Below are 23,426 nucleotides of genomic sequence, written 5' to 3'. Positions count from 1 at the left end.
TTTTTTTAAAGAGAGAGTGAGAGAGATAGAGGGGGAGAGAGAGAGAATTTTTTTAATATTTATTTTCTAGTTTTCGGCGGACACAACATCTTTGTTTGTATGTGGTGCTGAGGATCGAACCCGGGCCGCACGCATGCCAGGCAAGCGCGCTACCGCTTGAGCCACATCCCAGCCCCTCAAATGACTTTTATAAGCATTTGGACTGGTAATTCCTAAATTTGCTTTCCAGGGAAAAATTAAAATTATTTTGGGAAATTTCAGTTATATTCACTTTTATATAATAGAAAAAATTTATAATTCATAATATTCTACCATTATGCTCCAATGTTCATTCTGAATAAAACAAATAGGTTTGTGTTTGTTTGAAAACATGAATGGTAAGAAAATAATCTTCAAGTTTGCCCCTTAGCCATCTTCCAGAGCACAGCCCAGTCCTACATATTCTTTCCTATTTTATATTCAATAGATTTTCTTTTAAAAATTAGATTGAAAAGATTTTATATTTCTTTCTAAAATATTTTCTTTCATTTTAAATTAAACAAGTGTATGCCAGACCAGCTAATAATTCATAGATGTGTTTTGTTTTTGTGGTGCTGGGGTTTGAACCCAGGGCCTTGTGCATGCAAGACAAGCCCTCTACCAACTGAGCTATATTCCCAGGCCCCCAGTTGATAATTCAGAATCACAGACCCTGAGTTTAGAAAGAAATCTTAATAGTCACCAAGCCCTATCACTTTATCTCATGCTTGCATAATTTCTAGAATATTACTATTAACTGGCTGTTAATAAATCCAAATGCCTCAGACAGAAGTTACAAACACTGAGAACACTTCCAATAATATATAAGTTGTTATTACAAAGACAAGACAGTCTACACTTTTTTGGATCATCCACCTAACCAACAAATATTTACTGAGTCTAGTATGACAAGTGCTAGCACAATTATCAGCTCTGCAGACTGAGTAGTAAACAAAAGAGAAGTGTTGGCCTTCATGGGATCTACAGCAGATGTAGAAAACAATAAATATAACTTTATATGGTGATAAATGCTGAGTGAAAAGAAGAGTGGGGAAACAGGAATTATACTGGGCATGGTGGTGCACGTCTATAATCCCAGCAACCTGGGAGGCTGAGGCAGGAGGATTGCAAGTTCAAAGCCAGCCTCAGCAACTTAGTGAGGCCTCGCTAACTTAGCCAGGCCCTATCTAAAAATAAAAAATAAAAAGGGCTAGGGATGTGGCTCAGTGGTTAAACACTCCTGGGTTCAATCCCTGGTACAAAATAATAATAGAAATTTAAAAAGGAAATGTTACTTAAGATAGAGTGAACTTTTCAAATCTCCTTATTGGAGATAATGCTAAGAATCACCATCATTATTTACTGAATACAGGTATTACATACTTCAATTATCTCACTTAACTCCTTTCAATAGTTCTGTAAAACAGACATTTTATCCCCACTTTACATGTTAGGAGGTTCAGTCACTTGCCTAAGCACACATATCTGGTAAGGAGATTCAAATCTAAACGAAGAGTAGGGGTTTTCTGACCCTTCTAGCCTGCTCCCCACTAAAAACATCTCCCTTATACTGAGCCCTAAGCCATTCTCCTTCCCTCATGGTTTATCTCAATTAGCATCTCCTCTAACTTAATAATAATAATCATAATAATAATATCTATATTCACATTGAGGTGCCACTTATGGCATGTAGTAACACTATGAATAACTGCTGACAAGTGAATTGATTACTGTGTGGATGTATTTACATATAGACAGTTAAAACTTTCATAGGTAGTAGGCATGGAAGAATGTGCTTAGGCAAGTCGGTTCAATTGTTCTTAGCAATGTGAGCAAAAAATGTATGTTATCCATAAGGAAAAATGTCATTATTTATCTGATTCTCGTAACAGTTACCTAGAATATCTGAGCAGTGACTGGCAAGAAAAAAACTAAGATGGCAAAACTGTTTCATTGCAGCAAGTGCTAAAGCAGGGGTGGTGGCCTCTTCAGACTGAACAAAGCCCATGTGCTCACCTGCAGCACCCGGCTCATCCACTGGAAGCTGTCTTCTTCAGAGGCATCGGGTCTTTGTTCCGCAACCACCACAATGCGCTCGTCATAAAATACAGACACAGAAAACACAGCAATTCTAAGAGAGACAGATCAAACACATCAGACTCCCTTTACAACCAATCCTACTTGCTTTGCTTAACTGGAATTACAGAGTGGAAACATCCCCCCACACCACCCAGAAAAAAAGCAGTTCAGAAAAGACAATGTGCAATCATTACCACCACAATGAGGACGGATTCATTCAAAAACAAGTATTAAGCACCACTTTCATGAATGGTAAAGACATAGTGGTAATAAAGACACAGATCCTGTCTTCATGGAGTGTATGTGTTAGAGACAGAACAAACCAACAAATATATAATAATGCCATGTTGCGATGTGCACTAGAAAGCACACTGGGGCAGGGCCCGGGTAGAGTGGTATGCAGGTGGTTGGGAAGCGCCTCCCTGGGGAGTGGACACTGGAGCAGAGACCTGAATGAGGTGAGGACGCGAGCCACACGAAGATCTGGAGGAAGAGGATTCCAGGCAGAAGGAACGGAAAGCGAAAAAGTTCTGAGGTAGGGACGAACTTGGCAGGTTTGAGGAACAGCAAGAAGGCCAGTGTGCCTGGAGCAAAGTGGTGAAGCAGAGAGCAGGAGGAAAGTCAGACACAGGCAAGGGCAGATCATGGAGGCCTGGGAGGCTGAAGGAGGGAGGATGGATTTGGTTTTGAGTGAGGTCTCCGCTCAAATGTCCCCTTACTAGTGAGGCATTCCCAGACCACCTCATAAACTAGCAAGGCCTCCATCCAAGTGTTTTTTCTCCACAACACTTACCACCCACTCACATGTTATCTAGTTCCCTGTTTACTTGGTCACTATTTCTCACAATGAGAATGTGAGGGCAGAGACCAAGGCAGGGACTTAGTCTATTTTGTTCACCACCACAGCTGAATCATCTAAAACAGTGGCACATGGTTGGCATCCAATGAATATTTGTTGAATGAATGCATGAAAGAATGGGAAGCCACAGGAGAGTTGAATGTGGTGGTTCACCTGCCTCTCTTTCTTCCATCCTTACCTATTTATTTAACATCTACTAAGTGTTAGGCACTGTACTGAGTGCTGGGAATGTAACTATGACCAAAGATAAAAGGTCTACCCTATGGAATTCATATCTCATAGGAAGTTATATACCATTACCAAAAAAACACATTTCAGGAACCAGTTTTTCCTTTTGGTTTCATTAATCTGTCTTATTTCTTAAAAAAAAAAAAAAAACTAAAGGGACACCAAGATTGCTATGCAAATATATGCTTATGATCATAAATTGCTAAATAAGACATTAACTACTCAAATGTAGCAAATATGTGGACTTGCATTAATAAGCAAAGATACCTAACTGCCCAAAGGATTTGAAATTATCAGCAGTTATGTGCTATGTCAATCTCCACATTAAATAGTATAATAATTTAATTAGAAACAAGAAAAATAATTGCTAGATATAAACTATGGAGCAACATCTATCTCCATTAGTTTGAATGGCATTACTGTATTGAAGAAATGTAGGAAGTTTGAAGTTTTAAAATTCTTCTCTTACAAGATTGAACAGACAGTAATAATTAAAGTCTGAAATATGTAGGATACAGTTATATCTTATTCCTTTAAATTATAGCCATAAAAACAGATGCTGTGAGATATATATTCAAAGGCAGGCTTCTGCTATGTTTAACAGAAAAGTCCCCATCACTTAAAAAGAGAATCTACAGAAAACCACTCAAAGCACTGCTTTACAAGCATTAATATTTAAAACCTATACTACTTACCTTCCTCTATAAACAGTCTTTATGGACTCAACAGCCAATCCAGTAGCAACAATGTCATCAGCATTATGTCTTCGACCACTAACCATCAGTAATCCGTCCATTTTTCCAACCACAAACACCAAGCTACCCTGAAAAGTTAACAATAATTTACTCTGGTTCTCATATTTTGAACAGTAAAACATACTTTACTTCCTGCTTTGAAATAAATCTCATCAAAAAATAAGAGACACTCTTGCCTAAAAATGTAGTGCAGCCCTGGGTTCAATCTGATCCTATACACACACACACTTAGTCAATCAATCTGCATATCTACATACACAGATAATAGATATGGAGATAGACATAGATACACACAGATATATATATACACATATATATTTATATCTATAGGATATATAGCTATATAAAGATACAGATACATAGGAAAGAAAACAATGTCATATTTTATGGATTTTTTTTTCTTTCACAAACAACACTGGGGATTAAATCCAGGAGCACTCCTCCACTGAGCTACATCCCCAACTCTTTTCATTATAGGACAAGGTCTCACTAAGTTGCCCAAGATGACCTCAAACTTGATATATTCCTGCATCAGTATCCCAAATATCTGGAATTTCAGGTGTATACCACTGGGCCCAGCTCATATTTCATGGATTTTAAATAAAGTTTTTCACCCTTTGACATCTCTGAAATCAGTGGGGGAAATCAGTGGCATCTTATATCCAATAGGGTCTGGCAATATATAAGAAGGGAATTTGTTCTAGGATTCCACATAGGTACAGTTTATTTTCCCAGCCACAGTATGTATTAGTTCATCTTCTGTATCTATTCAAGGATTGAACGCAGAGAAGAAAAAAAATGCATTTACTACTAGAATTTGGAGGAGATCAAAACTGTTTTAATATGAGAATGATTGTTTCATATTTATAAGGGTAATGATATCTCCATTTGAGATGATTAGAAACAGGCTAATAAAAGTCTCTGTAATAAAATAAAATAAAAGTCACTGTAGGAGGTTTTCTCTTCCAGTAAGAAAACCAAACAGCAGGAAACTACCTTCAAAGCACCCAAAGCATCACTGTGCAAACGCTCTGCCCAGACCTATCTGTAGTAAATTAACTTTCCTCATTCATTACAGAATTCGTAAGTGTTTTGGTCTACATACACATGTTCAATGATCTAGTAGCTATCTCCTCACATGAAATCACTTGTTGACTTACTAAAGCACAGTGTACTGCCTTACACTGACTGGACTAAGCAGTAAGACAGAACCTTTATGCTCAAGAAGCTAATGAACCATCCTAGGTATCAGAGAAGAACCAGCCATTTCTAATACAGTCTGAAAGTTTTGGTATTGGTGAGTAAATAATGAAAAAGTGCCAGACCCCCAATCTCTGTCTCTCCATTTTCACATTAAGACAATTTTTAGCTGGGCATAGTTGACAAAAATGAAGATAGCATTTCAGCCCCTCTTGTAGGTAGATGGAGCCATGGGACTGGTGTAGATCAATAACATATAACTGGAAGACCTGCACAGCAGTTTTAAGGAATCTTCCTTAGGAGGATAAGGCTACATTGTTTCCTTTGTTTCTTGGAATGCAGATGTGATAGATGAAATTCCATCCTGGACCTCTTAGTGGAGCAATAAGCTAAAAGGAGCTGAGTCTTTGAGAATTTCTTGGTGTTGAGTAAAGAAATCCAAGACAGCAGGTATATATTACTATTTCTAGGAAAATGTTTCTCCTAGACCTATGCCTTCTCCTCCACCCCCCAAAAATGGTAGGGAAGAAATAAAATAAAGTTAGCTCTTCTCTTCTATAACTTCTCTTCTATAACTTACAGCATTAAGAGAAGAAAGAAAAGTATAGGAGATTTAGAGATAAATGGAGGATATAGCTTCGCTAGGATAATGACTATTACTTACAAAATAAAATCCTAATTTCCCATTTCATCATGCAATGTCCCTTGTGACCTGGCTCTCTGCCATACTGTGGGTACATGAAGCTCACCATGAGCCCTTTGAGGACAAGCTTTTCCTGTCCTAATTGTCTCTGTAAACATGGTGCCTTATAAATACCATTTACTAAATAACAAATAGTTTTCACTCAAAGAATTTACTATTATACTCAATGTGTACTGATAATTTGTATGAAAATGTTTTCTAATGCTATACATTATGGTTTACCTTTACTACTCACTGGGTGTATGTGTGTATTTTGCTGGAAACTGAATCCAGGGCCTCAGGAATGCCAGTAAGTGCTCTATCACTAAGCCATAAGGCCCACCCCTACACCTTGGTACTGAAGCATACTTTTTCCAGCACTCCTTTAACTCATTGCAACAAGTTAACCAAATCAAAGAAAGAAAGCAAGAGTAAGTGCAGTGAATTTTCAAGATAATGTTTTAGTCTGACAGAGTCAACTAACTTTGGTAATAGAAACAATAGTCATTAGTTATTTATGACTTTTTTTTTTTTGATACCTAAGATAGAACCTAGGCATATTTAACCACCAAGCTACATCCCTAACCCTTTTTATTTTGAGACAGGATCTTGCTAAGTTGCTGAGGTTGGCTTTGAATTTCTGACTCTCCTGCCTCAGTCTCCTGAATCACTGGGTACCTGGCTTCAAACGTTATGGCATTCTTAAAAGAGCTGCTCTAAATAGAAGCTAAGTGGCAATGTAACACCCTTGGTATAATCGGAATTTGTTCTGTACTGTGAATTAATGACCAAATATTTCAATCAGATGTATCCAAATCAACATGAAAGCATTACTTACTGGCCCTACAAATCCTAGCAATCCTGACCGGATGAATGGTACATCTCCAACAGGAGAGCCTGCAGAATTCACTGGAATCACCTAAAAGACAGAAGGAAAAAAATGAAAAGCTGCTTTTTCTTAGAAAATGTATTTGAGTTTTAAAAAGTCTCTTTAAAAAATTCAGAACAGTTAACACATACTTGTTGAAAAACTAACATTATATAATGAATCCAGTAATTCCATCTTCCGCTTTTTCACAATGTTAGGGATCAAACTGAAGACCCCGTGTATGCTAGGCAAGTAAGTGCTCTATCTGAGCTACATCTTCAGCCCAATCCCATTTCCTTAAGTGATAAACACTTACAATTTGTTGTTTATCTCTCCAAACTTTTAAAAGGTATATTAACATTTTTTTAAAAGGGCTCATATTATATATAACTTTATTTTGGTGGGGAGTACTAGGAATTGAACCCAGGGGTATTTGATTTCTGAGCCACATCCCCAACCCTCTTTATTTTGAGACAGGATCTTGTTAAGTTGCTTAGGGCCTAAGCTGCTAAAGCTGGTTTTGAACTTCTGATCCTCCTGCCTCAGCCTCCTGAGTCGCCGGGATTACAGGCATGGTGCCTCCAGGCCTGGCTTATATCATTTTTTCTTCATATGCTTTTTCATACAATATATCTTGGATATCTTCCAATTTGGCAATAACTGATCTGGACTACTTTGTAAAATAGCTCCATAGAATACTATATCATAGGGGATAGGACAACATAGTCCTTGGAATCTTTGCCATCTACCAGAAAGATAGAGTGTGGGCAAGTTCCTTGTCTTTTCTGAAACTCAAGAGTTTCAGTAAGAAAACAAAACTCTCAATGCCTCTATATATAGGCTTAGAGTAAATATTAAGGAATATGAACAAATTTTTCAGAGATAAGCACAGTGCCTAACTTAGAGTCAGTTTTCAGGAAATCCTAACTATCAGAATGCAATATAGTTTTTTATGGGTAGGTAGGTCATCTTAATTTTTTAATATAATAAACAATGCTTTAACGAATACTACTGTATATGTTTTTATGCATTTGTACAAGTTTTCAATTCTCATAGACTGTCCTACGAAATTTGTATCAATCAGTATCACCAATGCCATACTGGAATGTTTATTTTCCCCATAGCCTACTTAATACTATGTGTTATCCATTTTCCCAAACTTTGCCATTCTGGCACAAAGGGATATACATTTTATTGTTGTACTGTGGATTGAACCCAAGGCCTTAAGCATGTCGGCAAATAATCTCACTGAGTTACATCCCCAGCATTTTTTATTTTATTTTGAGACAAGTTCTCACTATATAGTTGCTGGGATTATAGGCGTAAACCACCATGCCTGCTTCCCTTTATTTTTTAATTGCATTTCTTTATTAATAATATGGTTAAATTTCTTTTCCTTTGTTTGCTAGCAATTCTAATTTATTTTGTAAGTAGTATTTTCACATAAATTTTCTTTTTTCTAACTGATTTTTCCTCCTAGTACTGGGAATTGAACCCAGGGGAGCCATATCCTGAGCTCCTTTTTATTACTTTTTTTAAATTTTGAGACAGGGTCTTGATAAATTGCTCAGGCTAGACTCTAACTTGTGATCCTTCTGCCTCATCCTCCAAGTTGCTGGGAATACAGGTATGTGCCACCATACCTGGCTCCTCTTTAATTTTTAAGACCTTTTTGTGTAGAGGGAACAAACACATGAGTTAATATTTGTTGAGTACTTACCATATGCCACACACAAGTTTACCTGCTTTATTACAGTATGTTAAACGCACAAAATAGTAGTATTATTTCCACTTTACAGATGAGAAAATGAGGTACAGAGTTTCATTTGCCACAAATCAAACAGCAAGCACATGGCAGTGATGGAAAATTCATTATTTGTTCTAACATATTATGAATGTTTTCTCCCCAGAATTTTATCTTTAAAATACATTTTTACTTTCTGACTAATCATTACTAGATCTTCTGGTCTAGTGAAATATCAGTAACTTTGAAAAACTCTTAGGATTTAAATCTAAGATTTTAGCTAAAAAAAAAAAAAAATGGAAATTTTAATTTATAAAGCCAAGGAAGTAGCTTCTCCTTTTGTGATTAGGACTTTATTCTACTTTGCTATTATTACATTTATACTGGGGGTTTTAAAATTTCTTCGTTACTTTGGTCCTATCACTATCATGTTAAGTCTTGAGAATTCTGGTTAGGCAACTGCCATGTAGGAAAGGTAATAAAATAATAAAGGCAATAAAATAAATAAAGTATTATTAGTACTTTAAATCACTGATGAAGGATCTTGTTTTTAGCAAAGAAAATTCAATGAAGAAAATTTTAGGCAATGGGAACATGTAGTCCAAGCACTTAAAAACAGGAGAAATAGGGGTGAGGGATGTAGCTTAGTGGTAGAACATATGCTTAACATGTATGAAGCTTTAGGTTCAATTCATACCACCAAAATTTTAAAAAATGAAATAAAAAGAAATAGAGATTTAAAATAAACATAAACTCCAGAGAGGTAATAAGTCACCCATGAAAGTAAACAAAGAAACTGGCAGTAAACATATACTTGAAGAGTTCACTAATACCCACTCCTGTCAACGTGAACCAACTGGGCACAACCTTTACAGGCAGGTCAAAAACATAGTACTGATAATGATAGTAACGGACATTTAATGAATGACACTATACCATTTTAGGCTGTGTAGATGCCAAGATGACAGTCAGCCCCCAGGCACCACAGCACAGATAACAGAGATATATTTCGTATAGGTGATACTCTCTTACTACTGATATCTGTTGGTACATAAGTACATGTACTGATTCTTGAATGTGTCATAAGCACACATACTGATTCTCACAAGTGTCCTGCCATCTTGAGAATCACTAGTCTATATTATAGGAAAAATATTCAAAGGATTGAAAATGGGCAGTACTCATGTAAGCCCTATCTACTGTGAAGGGCAAACAGCCCATCAACTCAACATCTCTGGTCCCTAAAGCTCCTCTAAGGCAGGTTAATCCTAATTAAGAAATACAGCCAATTACCACTGCTGTGATTTCTAGGCTGACCAGGTGAACATCTCATTATGACTTGGCTTCATAGGCCAAACAGCCTGCATGAAAGCAATGTGCTATTCAGCTAGAAAGTGCTAGCTTAACTAGAAGGTAAGCTCTACTAAGAGCTTTGTTTTGTTTCCTAATGTACCCCAAGCATTAGAATAGTGCCAGACACATAAAAGTTGCTCAGTAATTATCAGTCTAACTCTAAGATTGAAAAACATGAGCAATTTTGATCTCCACAACAGGACAGTTCTTCAATTTTAATCAGTGATCTGACACAGCATATGCTACTGTCACTTTACTCTTAAAAATTAAACTTTTGAGCTTATAAAGCTCAAACTATAGCAAATTCACCAGAATGAATTTTTGTGAGGCTTCTTTTCCTTTATTTATCTAACAGATACACAACAGCACCTCCTATGTGCCAGAAGCTGATCTAAGTACTTTATAAACATTAACTTACTTAGTTATCAAAATAGCCCTATGAAGGAGGGACTATTATCACTTACATTTTAAGATAAAGAAACTGGGACACAAAAGAAGCTAAAATGACTCATGCAAGGTCAGTCAGAAAGTGGTACAGCCAGGATTTGACCATAGGCATCTAGCTCCAGAATACACAATACTCTCAACTACTATGTTCTCCTATGTCCCATTAGCCAGAGTAACATGTGACCTCATCAAACATTTTCCCGATGAGATATTAACATCATGTACCTCAAATGTATTTTTGGTCACACCAGCAAGGCCAAAGTACATCATGCCTCCAGTTCTTGAGCTAACACAGATTTCTCCAATTTCATCTGTTTTGCACAGCTGGGGAGGTCCATCTGGCTTCACAATGCACATCATCCCTAATGCACAAAAAAATACAAGAGACAGAGACTCTGGAAAACCTTTGCAAAATAATGACTTTTATCCTGTAGGCCCAGGAAAGTTTCACATTTACTAAGTGGCATAAAGAATATCAAACAGGGGACTGAGGGATGTAGCTCAGTGGTAGAACACTTTCCTAATGTGCATGAGGCCCTGAGTTCAATTCCTTGCACCATTTAACAAAAGGAATACCAAAAGAAATGGCAAAAATAACCCTGAAACTATCTGAAATTTAAGAAGGGTGACGTATTTAAAAATGACCAAAAAGTTCAAAGAAATAGGTTAAATGAATTAAGTGTTATCCCTAGATAGGTCAAACTGAAATACTCATGGAAACAGTATGCACTAACTTTCTGACAGTTCCAAAGGCTTGGTAATTATAGTGAAAACCAGGCAACTCTGGTATCACTTAGAACTTAGCTTTTCATGTGAAGAAGTGTAATGGAAGCCTTCATAGTTGATAAGTAATATAATACTGTGGAACAGTCACCATATTTCTATCTAATTGACTGTTCAAGAGGCTTGAGAAATGAATTATGTTAAGTGCTGAATTTAGGATTCCTGGTTTTGAATCTCTTATGTTATCAGGCCCTACTATCTCTGATGACATATCTTTATGAAAATCTAAGTGGTGATCCCCACAACTTACCGCCAGGCATTACATGCCCCACATCCTGGACTGTCAGTGCTGAATTTTTATCTTCAGTATTGACCCGTATTACCCCATAGCTCAACCCATTCATTGAGAGAATGGCTCTTCCTGGCAAAGGAGCTCCTGGAACTCCAGGCCTGAAGAAAAAAAATAAATCAAATTTGGCAAATTAAATTATATCAAGAGAAAACTATGAATGTATAGAAACACAAATTTCCTTCGGCTACAAAAGAAATTCCATTTTTCTTTACCAAAAATATGCCAAATTTACATGTACAAAACATAGTCAACCTTCAGTCAGGTGAAAAAAGCAAAGTTTTAATTGGCTATTAAGCATATACTAATCTTGGGTATATTATAAATTTGTTTTTCTAGACTTATGCCATAATCAAGAATAGCTTATTTCTAGTCTAAAATGCTAACTAAAAATTCAGAAGAACAAAACACCACAAAAACAATTAATTCACATATATGAGATGAGTATAATAAAATTGTCAGTTTAGTGGTTATACTTTGGGCAACAGTGGGAAAAATAAATGAGATGCTTCCAACTATTTTACAAGTTACTATTTGCTTACAGGTTTATGAAGCTGAAAATTAGATAATATTCCTTTTTATCACCTGGTAAAAACTGCACATTTCACCCAAGTTGTAACACATATCAACAGGATCTGACATTGTGAATAGTACCTTCGGATTGCTACAGTCATGGCTTCGGCAGATGTAGCACATGGACAGATGGCCTCAGGTTTCAGTCCATGGCTTTGGAACAGACTCAGAAAGGCATCACAGGATGACACAGACCCTAATGGGGTGGAAAATATCAAATGAAAGCTGAAAACATAATTGTCATTATTGCATGAAACTCGTAAAGAGGGGGAAGCTGACATATTTGTTTCTCAAGAGAACTCACAAAGTACACCATTCACTCCATACATTTTTCTGCACCTGTGGGGTAGTCTGAACATGTCAATCAAAGGTTACTGACATTATTTATAAAGTTAGAACTTAGAATTAGACTATGCCTACCAAAGTAATCAATACCAGAGATAGCACTGTAGGCAACTTGCAGCCAGTTCCTAATTTAGAAACCCTTCCTGAATTAATTAGGATTGCCAATCTTGGCTTAGTTCTACCTTCTGTGAGATATCCCTTAACTTTTGTCTTATTAAAGTTAATCCCACGTCTATATTTTAAATCAGGAGGATCAATGTAATTACTGATAAAAATCCACTTATGACAAAGAGTCAAATGCTTTACCTAATTCTACAGTATAGAGAAATAGGATTTTTGTGCTAACAAGGAAAAACAGGAGATAATAGTAAGATCTCTACAAGTTTTTGCAAACTCCTTTGGTGTGCTGCTTAGGAGAATTTATATAAAGTTCACATACTAGGTCATAACAAATAAACTTGGTAAATCTTATATCTAAGGAATACCCACAGTCACATGATAGAAAGAACACAAATGAACAAGGAGTGGTTTAAGTTTATAGATCCACTGCCAGCAGTGGTGGCATATGTGTGTAATCCCAGCAACTTGGGAAGCTGAGGCTAGAGGATTGTAAGTTCAAAGCCAGCGTTGGCAACTTAGTGAGGCCCTAAGCAACTTAAGGAGACCTTGTCTCAAAAAAATAAAAAAAGGAGCTAGGCATGGTGTTCACATCTGTAATCCCAGCAACTCAGCAACTCAGGAGGCTGAGGCAGGAGGATTGCAAGTTTGAGGCCAGCCACAAAAACTTAGAAACTTAGCAAGACCCTGTCTCAAAATAAAAAATAAAAAAGGGCTAGAGATGTGGCTGAGTGGTTAAGTGCCGCTGGGTTCAACCCTAGGTATCAAAAAAAAGTTTTAAATCTAGGTCACAGTGATGGTTGTGAAACTCCATGAAGATAACAAAAACACTGTATTGTACATTTTAAGTGAATGAGTTTTATGGTACATTAATTATATCTTAATATAGATGATAAAAAAAAAAACTCTAAAAAAGGAACACAAAAAACCTAACCCACCAAAGGAAAGGATATTCCTATGCCCACACAACAGAAATACTCACAGGGATTAGCTCCATCAGTTACAATTAACATTCGGAGAGAACTCAGGCTTACATCCCTTTGGTCCCGATGTGCCATCATAGCCCAGTGCAAGTCTCGACATTTTACTAAAGCTACTTTGGCTATAAATTCAAAGGGTTTAAATAAAGTTAGCATACACATTTGCTAAATTTGGTATATATTTAATATAAACACTATAATATAAACACTTCTATGAATTGGGGGGATCAAAAGTCTTACTTGAAGAAAATGACAAAGGTTTCAAACAGATTGTGCCAGCTACTCAGAGGAAGAAAGCACCACATTTAGACAACTGACAGATATGTAATTGTTGCTCACTGTGACCTCTGAACAGGTCACAGCATCCTAGCCAAGGAAATTTTGGACACCACTGCATGCAATATGTCTAATCTGGACTCAAACTTGTACAAATTCATCTAAATTCTTAAGAAAGAGTATCACTGAAATGAAATAGAAACATACCTAATTCTATAGTAACTGAGCTCTAACATTTGTTAAGTCACCAACACATAGAAATCTGTCTTTATAGGGGTAATGTAAAAACCCTTGAAGTTCCAGAAATTTTAATTCAACCAGCCACATAATTAAAGCTTAAATGCTGTCTGCATCTACCTTTGTGGGCATGGACTCTCTGGACCCAAGACAGAGGACAGGTCTTCATAACAGAGTAGGGTACACTAATTGTATGCATCTTATTCATTACATTCTGAAAAGCAAAGAAAGATAAAAGGCAATCAATATCAAATACATTAATTCAGTTAACAATTTTAATTACAGAAGTATTACTCAAACACAAGCTCTTTGAAAAACAAACTTTGAGATAATCAGGACAGGGTTGAACTTCCTTTGATACCTCCTCTTTAACCTGGTTCCCTCCTCTCTTCCCCAAAGATGATCACAATTATGAATTTGGTATATATGTATCCTTCCAGTCCTTTTCCAATGCGTGTGTGTGTGTGTGTGTGTGTATGTATGTATGTGTGTATGTATGTATGTGTGTGTGTGTATATATATATATATATATATATATATATATATATATATATATATTCCTAAAGAAATATAAAGTATTTTAAATAAAAGGCATCATCGAATACCTCTATTTATAACTTGCTTTTTTCATCCTGTTTCAGAGGTAAATCTATGCAAATCAGTACAACAGTGCTACATAATTCTTTGTGAACTGTTGTGTAGTTCTTTTTTGTTTTGTTGTTTTGATGCTACTGGGGATTGAACCCAGGATGCTTAACCACTGAGCCATATCCCCAAACCTTTTTATTTTTATTTTGAGACATGGTCTGGCTAAGTTGCTGAGGGCCTCACAAAGTTGCTGAAGCTGGCTTTGAACTCTTGATCCTCCTGCCTCAGCCTCTGGAGTTGCGGGGATTATAGGCATGCACCAATACTTTTTCAGGCCATGGTAGATGTTTTTTAAATGTTAGAGATATAGTCAAAGTTCTCTCCAACCCATCAAATGCTTTTTTCATGCTCAAACTTGTCACATACCACAAAGAGGAGGGTGTTTTTTGTTTTGTTGTTTTTTGATAACAGGGATTGATCTCAGGAGCATTCAACCACTGAGCCACATCCCCAGCCCTATTTTGTATTTTGTTTAGAGACAGGGTCTCACTGAGTTGCTTTGATGGGGTGGCTCTGAACTCATGATTCTTCTGTCTCAACCTCCTGAGCCACTGGGATCACAGGTGTGCTCCACTTGTGACCAGCAGAGTGGGTATTACAAAGCAAAAACATCATTTCTCCTGCTTCTCACAGGTGGCGAGACCTGTTCAGTGTTTGGTTAGACAAAACTGAGGGAATCAAGGGTCATGAAGTTTGGTGTCTCTTCTGCCACCCAAACCAAACATACTCAGATCCCCTGTGCCCAGAGACCCAGCTGGACAGAGTAAACAAATCCTAGTATTTAGATAGTATTTAGACTGGCCACCATGCTCACACCTAAGTGACCCAAAGAACCAAGACAGCATGTAAGATACCATTTCCTTCCTTCCTCAAGTTTCTAACTCTGGTGACAAAATTTGGTTTTAGAGAAAAGAGTGTTTATGGCTAATTCTTCACATTATGTACCTATCTTATACTTTGTATCACAGGAAGGAGATTCCCCTTAACTTCTCACAAAGTATTTTAACTTAAAAAAAAAAAAAAAAAAAAAAGGAAATGGAAAAGAAAAATAACAAGGCAGTAGGAACACTCATGGAATAAAGCTCTTCCTAATTTAGGGGATACAGGGTGACCTGTTCCTCAGACTTCATTTTCTACTCTCTAACTCTTATATATCTAAGTAAATTGGATGATGCTCCTTGAGTTCCTTTTCAACTCTAGGATCCCATATGTTTTCTCTCTCCAACATGTCATATTATGTAATGTAGCTTTCCCACATGATATATCACCTCTCTCTACCTCTATACCCCTAAATCTCTATATTGCTGACATTTATCTATCTTTCAAAGTCCAACTCAGCTGCTATCTCTTCCATAACAACTGCCTCAATGCTGAGGGACAGAAGGAAGTCATCTTTTTCTAACACTCATTGTTTCAGAGATAAATCTATGAAAATCAGTACAACAGTGCTACACAATTCTTTGTGAACTGTTTTATAGTACTGTTATGTAGTACTGTTGTGTAGTTCCCTTGTTTTGTTGTTTTGATGCTACTGGAGATTGAACCTAGGGGTCCTTAGCCACTCATAGCATGTCACCTATTTCTCTATTATAGAAAGTATCCCCATCTACCATATTACTTTCTTGTTTAGTTGGAGCATGTAGCTTATGCATAGCAATCTTCAATACATTTTGTGCAACAGAAAGGTTAGACGTGCTCTAGAATATATTATTCATCTTTTGGGGGCTTAAATACCAAAGAAACACAGAGGTAATCTATGGCTTTAACATTAAGTATAACTTACACTAAATGCCTTAATTTTAAGTAGCTTACCGCAAACATGCCATGCCACAGCCCAGCATCCTTCTTGAAGTCTAAAACATTAACGACTGTTTCTCCTAAAATAGGGGAAAAAAAAGAGAGAGAGAGAGAGAGAGAACACAAAGAAACAATCTTTAATGTTAAAAAGCAAAATCATGTCACTTGCCTCTACTAAACAACTGATTTAGTGCTTTTAGAGAACTGATTAAGAACTCTCGGGGTCTTCTGACTGTGTGAGGCCCCCTCAAACTAGCTGGAGGACTGATAACAAGGTGATGTTACAGGGTCACAGCAGACACTAGAAATTCCTGATCACTTAGGCACTTCTTCCAGGAGATTTTTTTTCCTAATTTTATAAAGAACACATACTTAATTTTGGAAACTTTGGAATTTCCACAAATTTATGTAAAAACTTATGCTCTCTAGAGAAATAAAAACTGTGTCTGAGAGTGTATGTATGTATATATGTGTATGCATGCATATATACTCTACGTCTATACACACATAAACTTGTAGATAGAGTTACATATACATATCCAACATAACAAAATCAGTGTCCACAGCTCTATATCTACTTTTATTTTTTTCCACTTAAAAATAGCTTTAACATTCAGGAACATGCATTTTACTGCCACAGGGTATAATCCATTATATGAATGCATTATAATTTTATCAATCCCTATTTTGGGGCATTTTGATTACTACAATTATATACATTTTTTAATCAGATGAGAATACTGCTATAAAATGAACATACATTAATATGCTGCATTTTGCAAAAGGAAAATAAAACACAAAAGATTAATATGATAAAGAACATTCTAAAGCAAAGAGTAGTAATACAATATGTGTCAACATATCAAGTCTGACACTACAGAAACTTACTTGCATTTTAGTCTGTACTGTTTGGTTAGCCGAATTTTGACTCCAAATGTATAGGGGCCAATTCTCTACACTCAGGAAAATGGAGAAACCAGAGACCCCACAGCTAATAAACACTTGGTTTTAATTAGGGTTTTCTATTTCTGTACTCTATAAATCATGCATTACATATTTGGTTTGCCCAGAATTTTAGTTCCTTCAAGTTACAGCATATTTGCAAACAAGAATGTGTATTAGAACATTTCCCTTTGAATTTGGTCATTAAAATGAATCCAATCACTGAGCACTCTGCTCACAATCACATGTTTTTGAGGCTAACAATGAGGGCAGTCATAAGATGAGGTCTGACCTTCAGAATAATTGCAGGCCTGTGACAGAGCTTGGCAGTGAGACAACATTGTAAGCCGGGACACTGTAACTCCCATTACACTCCCTTCTTTGCTTGTTTTATACTAGAAAAATAAAACACAAACAAAATATAAGAAACACAATAAAAGGGGTTATTTTAAATTACAAAACTAGAATCCAAAACCAAAACCCAGGTAAACATTCATAATGGGCTCAATTTAACTTACTGAATATAATTAATTAAGGCTATACACTTTGGATCCCAAACTCTACTCATAGAGTTTGGGGGATGACAAAGCTCAACAAATTTATGTATGAAAAAGACTTAAAAAGTTTAATTACTCATAAGTGTGAAGTGGCTGCTAAAAAAGCCAAAAAGAAGTAATTTGAGCTGCATTAATAGAAGCACAATACCAAACACAGTTGTCCTCTGATATCCATGTGGGATTAGTTCCAAGACTCTACTCACATACCAGAAACTGAAGATACTCAGTTTCTTATATAAAAAATGACATAGTATTTGCACATAACCTGGTTCTTCTGCCTGTAGACTTTATCTCTTCTCTAGATTACTTATAATATCTAATACAATGTAACTGTTAAATAAATAGATGTTATATTGTTTTGATAGGGAATGATGACAAGAAAAAAGTCTGAGCCAGAAGAATCCCAAGTTTGAGATCAGCCTCAGCAACTTAGTGACACCCTGTCTCAAAATAAAAAGATTAAAAGGACTGGGGAAGTGCTCAGTTGCCTTGAGTTGCTCAGGCTGGCCTTGAACTTAAAATCCTCCTGCCTCAGCCTCCTGAGTTAGCTATCAGCTTTATTGATGTTAAATCAAAAGGACATTTTGCAGCCAAGCATGGTGGCAACATGCCTGTCATTGCAGTCACTTGAGAAGCTGAGGCAAGAGGAATGCAAGACCACTCTTGGCAACTGAGCAAGATCCTGTCTCAAAAATAAGAAATAAAAAGGGCTGGGAGGACAGGTACAGTGGGTGCACGCCTGTAATCCCAGCGCTCAGGAGACTGAGGAAGGATTGCAAGTTCAAAACCAGCCTCAGCAACAGCTATGCGCTAAACAACTCAGTGAGACCCTGTCTCTCTAAATAAAATACAAAAAAGCGCTGGAGATGTGGCTCAATGGTTGAGTGCCACCAAATTCAACTCCCAGTACCAAATAAAGAGGTGAGTCTGGGAGACTGGGGATGCAGCTCAGTGGCAGAGTACCTATGGGTTTAATCCCCAGTCCTGTTTAAAAAAAAAAAAAAAAAAAAGACAAGAAAGAAAGGAAGGAAGGAGGGAGGGAGGGAGGGAAGAGAGAAAAAAGAAAAGAGGAAAAGTGGGGACAGCTCTTTTGTCTTTTTTTGTACTTTAACCAGAACTTCCTGTACATTTGACTATTCTTTTTTGACACTGTCTCCTTCCTTGACTTTGGTCATCTTTCCTCTCTTCTAGTTTCCTGTTTCTTCCTTAGAGTCTCTGACAAGCCCTTAAATGTTGGTGCTCTCTTAGAGCTCAACTCTCCTTCCTCTTCTTTTCACCCTATTCTTCAGGGTACTACATTCCTGATGATTCCTCATTCTCTAATCTCCACCCAGGCCTCTCTTCAGGGATCCAGATAACAATGTGTCAAGTGTTCCCCTGGAGGGGCCCTAGTCCTGTGAAACTCAATATATCAAATACTGATTATCCCACTTCCACCCATGAAAACTTCTAATGACTTCTATCTTATGAAGAATGCCACCATCAATCCAAGTACCCAAGTCAGAAACCAGGGTCTTTCTTGCATTCTCCCTCTCCAGTATCAGTCTTGCCTGCCCTACTTCCTGTCTCACAACTCCACCTACTTCCCTTTGTTTCTACTAACACAACCTTGGGCTTACCTAGACAACAGAAAAAGCTGGTCTGTTTTTCATAACCCAACCAATCTAGATGTATCTTATAACAAACTCATTTTTTACTCTCCTGCTGACAACCCTTCAGTAGATCCCTTTTATCCATACTACTTTAAATCCAGCAGCAGAGTCCTGTAGGTAATATGAGGGTCTCAAGTAAGAATTTCAATTAATTCATGAGAACAGGAGCCTAAAAATATGGGGCATAGTAGTTCTACATGAGGTCAGAGAGCTAAGTAAGGGTCCTCAACTTTTTCGGAGAAACCAAAGAAGAAGACTGAAAAGGTATGGTCAGTGAGGTTGAAGAACTGAGAGAACAGTCTAGGAAGCCTATGACTAAAGTTTTAAGGAAAATGGAATGATGAGCCGTGTCAACACTAAGATATGATATAGACTAAGAGTTGAACACTAATTTGTTTTTATTTTTGGTATAGGGGATTGAAAGAAAATAGTACTGATTCACTTATTTGTAGGTCATACAATATTTGGTCAGTTACTCAAGTTTTATGAGTCTCAGTCTTCTCATCTAAAAAGCATGTTTTATAATAAATGTTCAGACTCAATGAAATAATGCATTTGAAGCATTTAGCCTGATACCTGGTATACAGCAAGACTTGATCCCACAACTAGATCATTTTGCCAAGTTCCTACAATCAAGGTCCTACACTAACCTTCAATACCAAACCCTCTGTTTCTTCTTGCTCTTTATTTTCCATCTGTTGAACTTGTTCTTTCCATGCACAGATATTTTCCCTTCTCATTTCTCCATAACCTTGTTCCTGACTCACCTATAAGATCAGCAAATAAATTTCTCTGCTAATAAATCATTTCTTGGGGCTGGGGTGTGGCTTAGTGGTGGAGCGCTTGCCTGGCATGTGTGAAGCACTAGGTTCAATTCTCAGCACCACATGTAAATAAATAAATAAAATAAAGGTCTATCCACAACTAAAAATATATTTTAAAAAATAAATCATTTCTTAAACCTTTGTACCTCTCTAAAGTTTTTTTTTTAATAACTTTCTTACATGGAGAATCAATTTCTTTGCTATCTTTTTTCTTATATGAGTATTTATGATAAAAACATTTAGAATAAAAAGCATTTACAAGCCCAAAGATGATAATCTCACAAAGTAAGAGAATCTTTATTTTTTTCCCCCCTTTGGTGCCATGGATTTAACACAGGGGCATAACCACTGAGCCCCAGTCCCAGCCCTCTGTATTTTTTATTTTGAGATATGCTCTCACTAAGTTGCTTAGGGCCTTGCTAAGTTGCTGAGGCTGGCTTTGAATTTCTGTCCTCAGGCATGCACCACTGCTCCCAGTACAGTCCCAGAAGAGGATCTTTTACCATGAAAAATACAACTAATCACTAGCACCACAATTTAAAAAAACAAAAACAAAGAAGCAAACAAACAAAAAACAAAATTCCTGCAACTCAGGCCAAAGGAAAGCTAGAAAGCACGTTTATAGTCTCGGGACTTACCTCAATGTATGCAGGTTCTGTACCAGCAGGAGAGATGTGGGGCTGCCAGTCTTTAGGTGGCTTTGAAAGGTACTTGGAGTCTGTTACAACCCACTTGAGCCGGGGCCAACCTAAATCAAACCCATAGTATAAATGGAATTGCCTAAGTTATCAGGGAAGGAGTTTACACTTAATTGGTCACTTTAAATATCAAGAGACCAAATTAAAGACATTTTTATAATCAATAAAATACACAGTACAATAATTCCACATGCTAATTCCAAGACTTGGCATTACCTCAACAATAGGGAGGTCCATCTGGCAGTGGAAGTCCACTGATGTTAGTTGTTTATCCTCTGACTCTACATTTAGCTTTAATGTAGAGAGTGGTAACTTTTTTTCAACCAGAAGCATAAAGGTAAGAGTGTGGAATCAGACAGATTAGGGTTCAAATTGCTATTCTACTATTTATTAGCTGTAACTTTGGATAACCTATTTCTTAGTTTCTTTACCTGAAAATGGGGATAATAATGGTACCTACTTTGTAAGATTGTAAGAATTAAATAAGAAAATATATATAAAGTACTCAGTTGTTACTAAGTTAAAATGCTAATTAAAGCATTCAGCTTTAACTTTTAACTAATAATCTGGGTATAAGTATTACTTGCCTTTAAACTGTACAATTTCTCCATTCTGTGTTTTTGGCAGACCCTTTAGGCAAACTTCACTGGTTAGAGCTAAGGCAATACCACAGCTTCCTAGCAAGAAGCCAATCTGCTGACCTCCGGCATCCTGTAGAGAAAAGATAATAAGCACAGTAGGACAGTGAATGTGAGCACACCTATGACCCAAATCTAGCACTTCATAATGCTCTGGCACTTGTATGATAGCACTGAAGCCCCACCGATTTCTGGCAAATGTCAAAATCCAGTGACAATATGTTCTTCCAATAATTTCTACAGCACAATGATTTCCTAAGTATAACCAAATATTTTATTAACCTGACATTGCTAATTATGAATTCTACTAGCTATATGTGAACATTCTATTTAAGGGTCATCAATGATATTCTTTTAGGCAAATGAAATAAATACTAACACAGTTGTCATCCCATAGCCCTACCCCACATTTAAGAGCAAGGTAATTCATGTTAGAAAAAATAATAATAATAATAAGGTAAATGTATACCAGTGTCCAAATTTACAATGAAAGTCACGATGTAATTATTCCAAATAAATATATTCCTTTTATTATTCTATTTTAAAGGGGGTAGGCTTAAGCTTTACAACAATAGTAGCAAAACTAATAACAAAAAATAGAAGTTTAAAGAATTTTCATTAACATGTCATATAAGAGTATCATTATAAATACTGTCAATTTAATAACTGAAGAACTCTATAATTTTGTGACCAATGGAGATTACTACATACCACCAACTAGAACTTCATGAATGTTACCAGTTTGTTTTTTTTTTTTCAAAGAATATTTTTTCTTATAAATCCACATTATCCAATATTTTTATCTCTGACAACTCTCAGTAATAAATAGCATGAGAAAATCAGGGTAAAAGCTCATGAAGAAATCATTTAGTAAAATATGGAAATTTGTTAGGTAGTCCTCCATTTAATAGGACTGATGTATTGTCAAAGTAAAATGCTATAATCCAGAGTAGGCCCACACCACTACTGTATCACTCTCCCTTTTGGTGCACACTTGTAATCCCAGTGAGTCGGGAGCTGAGGCAGGAGGACCACAAGTTCAAAGCCAGCCTCAGCAACTTAGTGAGACCCCCAAGCAACTTTAGTGAGACCCTGTCTCAAAATAAAGATATAAAAAGGGCTGAAGATATAGTTCAGTGGTTCAGTGCCCCTGGGTTCAATCCCTGATACAAAATAAAGAACAAAAACAGTAAGTCTCCCTGAGTTTTATATGACACACAATTACTATAAAAATTCTTTAAAATTTTACCTTAGCTAGGTATGGTAGTGCATGCCTCTAATCCCAATGACTTGAAAGACCAAGGCAATAGGATTGCAAGTTTGAGGTCTGTCTGGTTAACTTAGCAAGATCCTATCTCAAAATAAAAATAAAAAAGGGCTGGGGATATATCTCAGTAGCAGAATAACCCTGGGTTAAATCTTCAGTACCATCAAAAGGGGGAAAAAACTATCTTAGTTGTTCTTTGTAGGATACTTGAAAATATTACATAAATTTTCTACAACTTTCATGTTTTTAGAAAGAGAATCTAAGTACTTCAGAAAATAGTCAGTTGTTTTCAATGTTGTGACTGTATTAACTAATCCAACAAGAACCCAATGCCTGTCATGTTACTGGGCTATATTTCTCTTAATTTAACAATGTTACCTTTCTGGTAAGAGGTACCTCTATTGGCACTGGAATCACTTCTGCCAGGAGACATCCATAAAAAGCTACCATAAACATGACTGGATCATTATTGGGGTAAACCAGGGCTACCTAAAATGCAAAAAGACATTCAATAATAGAGGAATACAAACAAAGTAATTCTTTCAATATCATTCTCTAAGGGATATAATA

The 23,426-nt window shown here is 36.6% G+C and overlaps 1 protein-coding gene across 3 annotated transcripts in view; it reads right to left on the bottom strand.

The window, feature by feature from the left end:
* Dip2b (disco interacting protein 2 homolog B) overlaps nt 1–23,426 on the bottom strand; it is a 236,713-nt gene that overhangs the window by 46,768 nt on the left and 166,519 nt on the right. For all 3 annotated transcript variants that reach the window (XM_046435717.1, XM_046435718.1, XM_046435720.1), the window contains 13 exons: nt 23,235–23,345; nt 21,539–21,662; nt 20,892–21,001; nt 17,513–17,615; nt 16,294–16,358; nt 13,954–14,047; nt 13,323–13,442; nt 11,960–12,074; nt 11,267–11,406; nt 10,459–10,595; nt 6,660–6,740; nt 3,880–4,007; nt 2,035–2,149 (listed from right to left, as the gene is read on the bottom strand). In XM_046435717.1, the coding sequence (XP_046291673.1) occupies nt 2,035–2,149; nt 3,880–4,007; nt 6,660–6,740; nt 10,459–10,595; nt 11,267–11,406; nt 11,960–12,074; nt 13,323–13,442; nt 13,954–14,047; nt 16,294–16,358; nt 17,513–17,615; nt 20,892–21,001; nt 21,539–21,662; nt 23,235–23,345 (1,443 nt within the window). The remainder of the gene's footprint in view (nt 1–2,034; nt 2,150–3,879; nt 4,008–6,659; nt 6,741–10,458; nt 10,596–11,266; nt 11,407–11,959; nt 12,075–13,322; nt 13,443–13,953; nt 14,048–16,293; nt 16,359–17,512; nt 17,616–20,891; nt 21,002–21,538; nt 21,663–23,234; nt 23,346–23,426) is intronic.

Source organism: Marmota monax, unplaced genomic scaffold (genome assembly GCF_021218885.2).
Source record: "Marmota monax isolate L192 unplaced genomic scaffold, Marmota_monax_Labrador192_F-V1.1 WCK01_AAM20220418_F8-fsc00012, whole genome shotgun sequence".
Lineage (NCBI taxonomy): Eukaryota > Metazoa > Chordata > Mammalia > Rodentia > Sciuridae > Marmota > Marmota monax.
The sequence above is the reverse complement of the archived record's forward strand: the minus strand, read 5'-3'. Positions and strand labels throughout refer to the sequence as shown.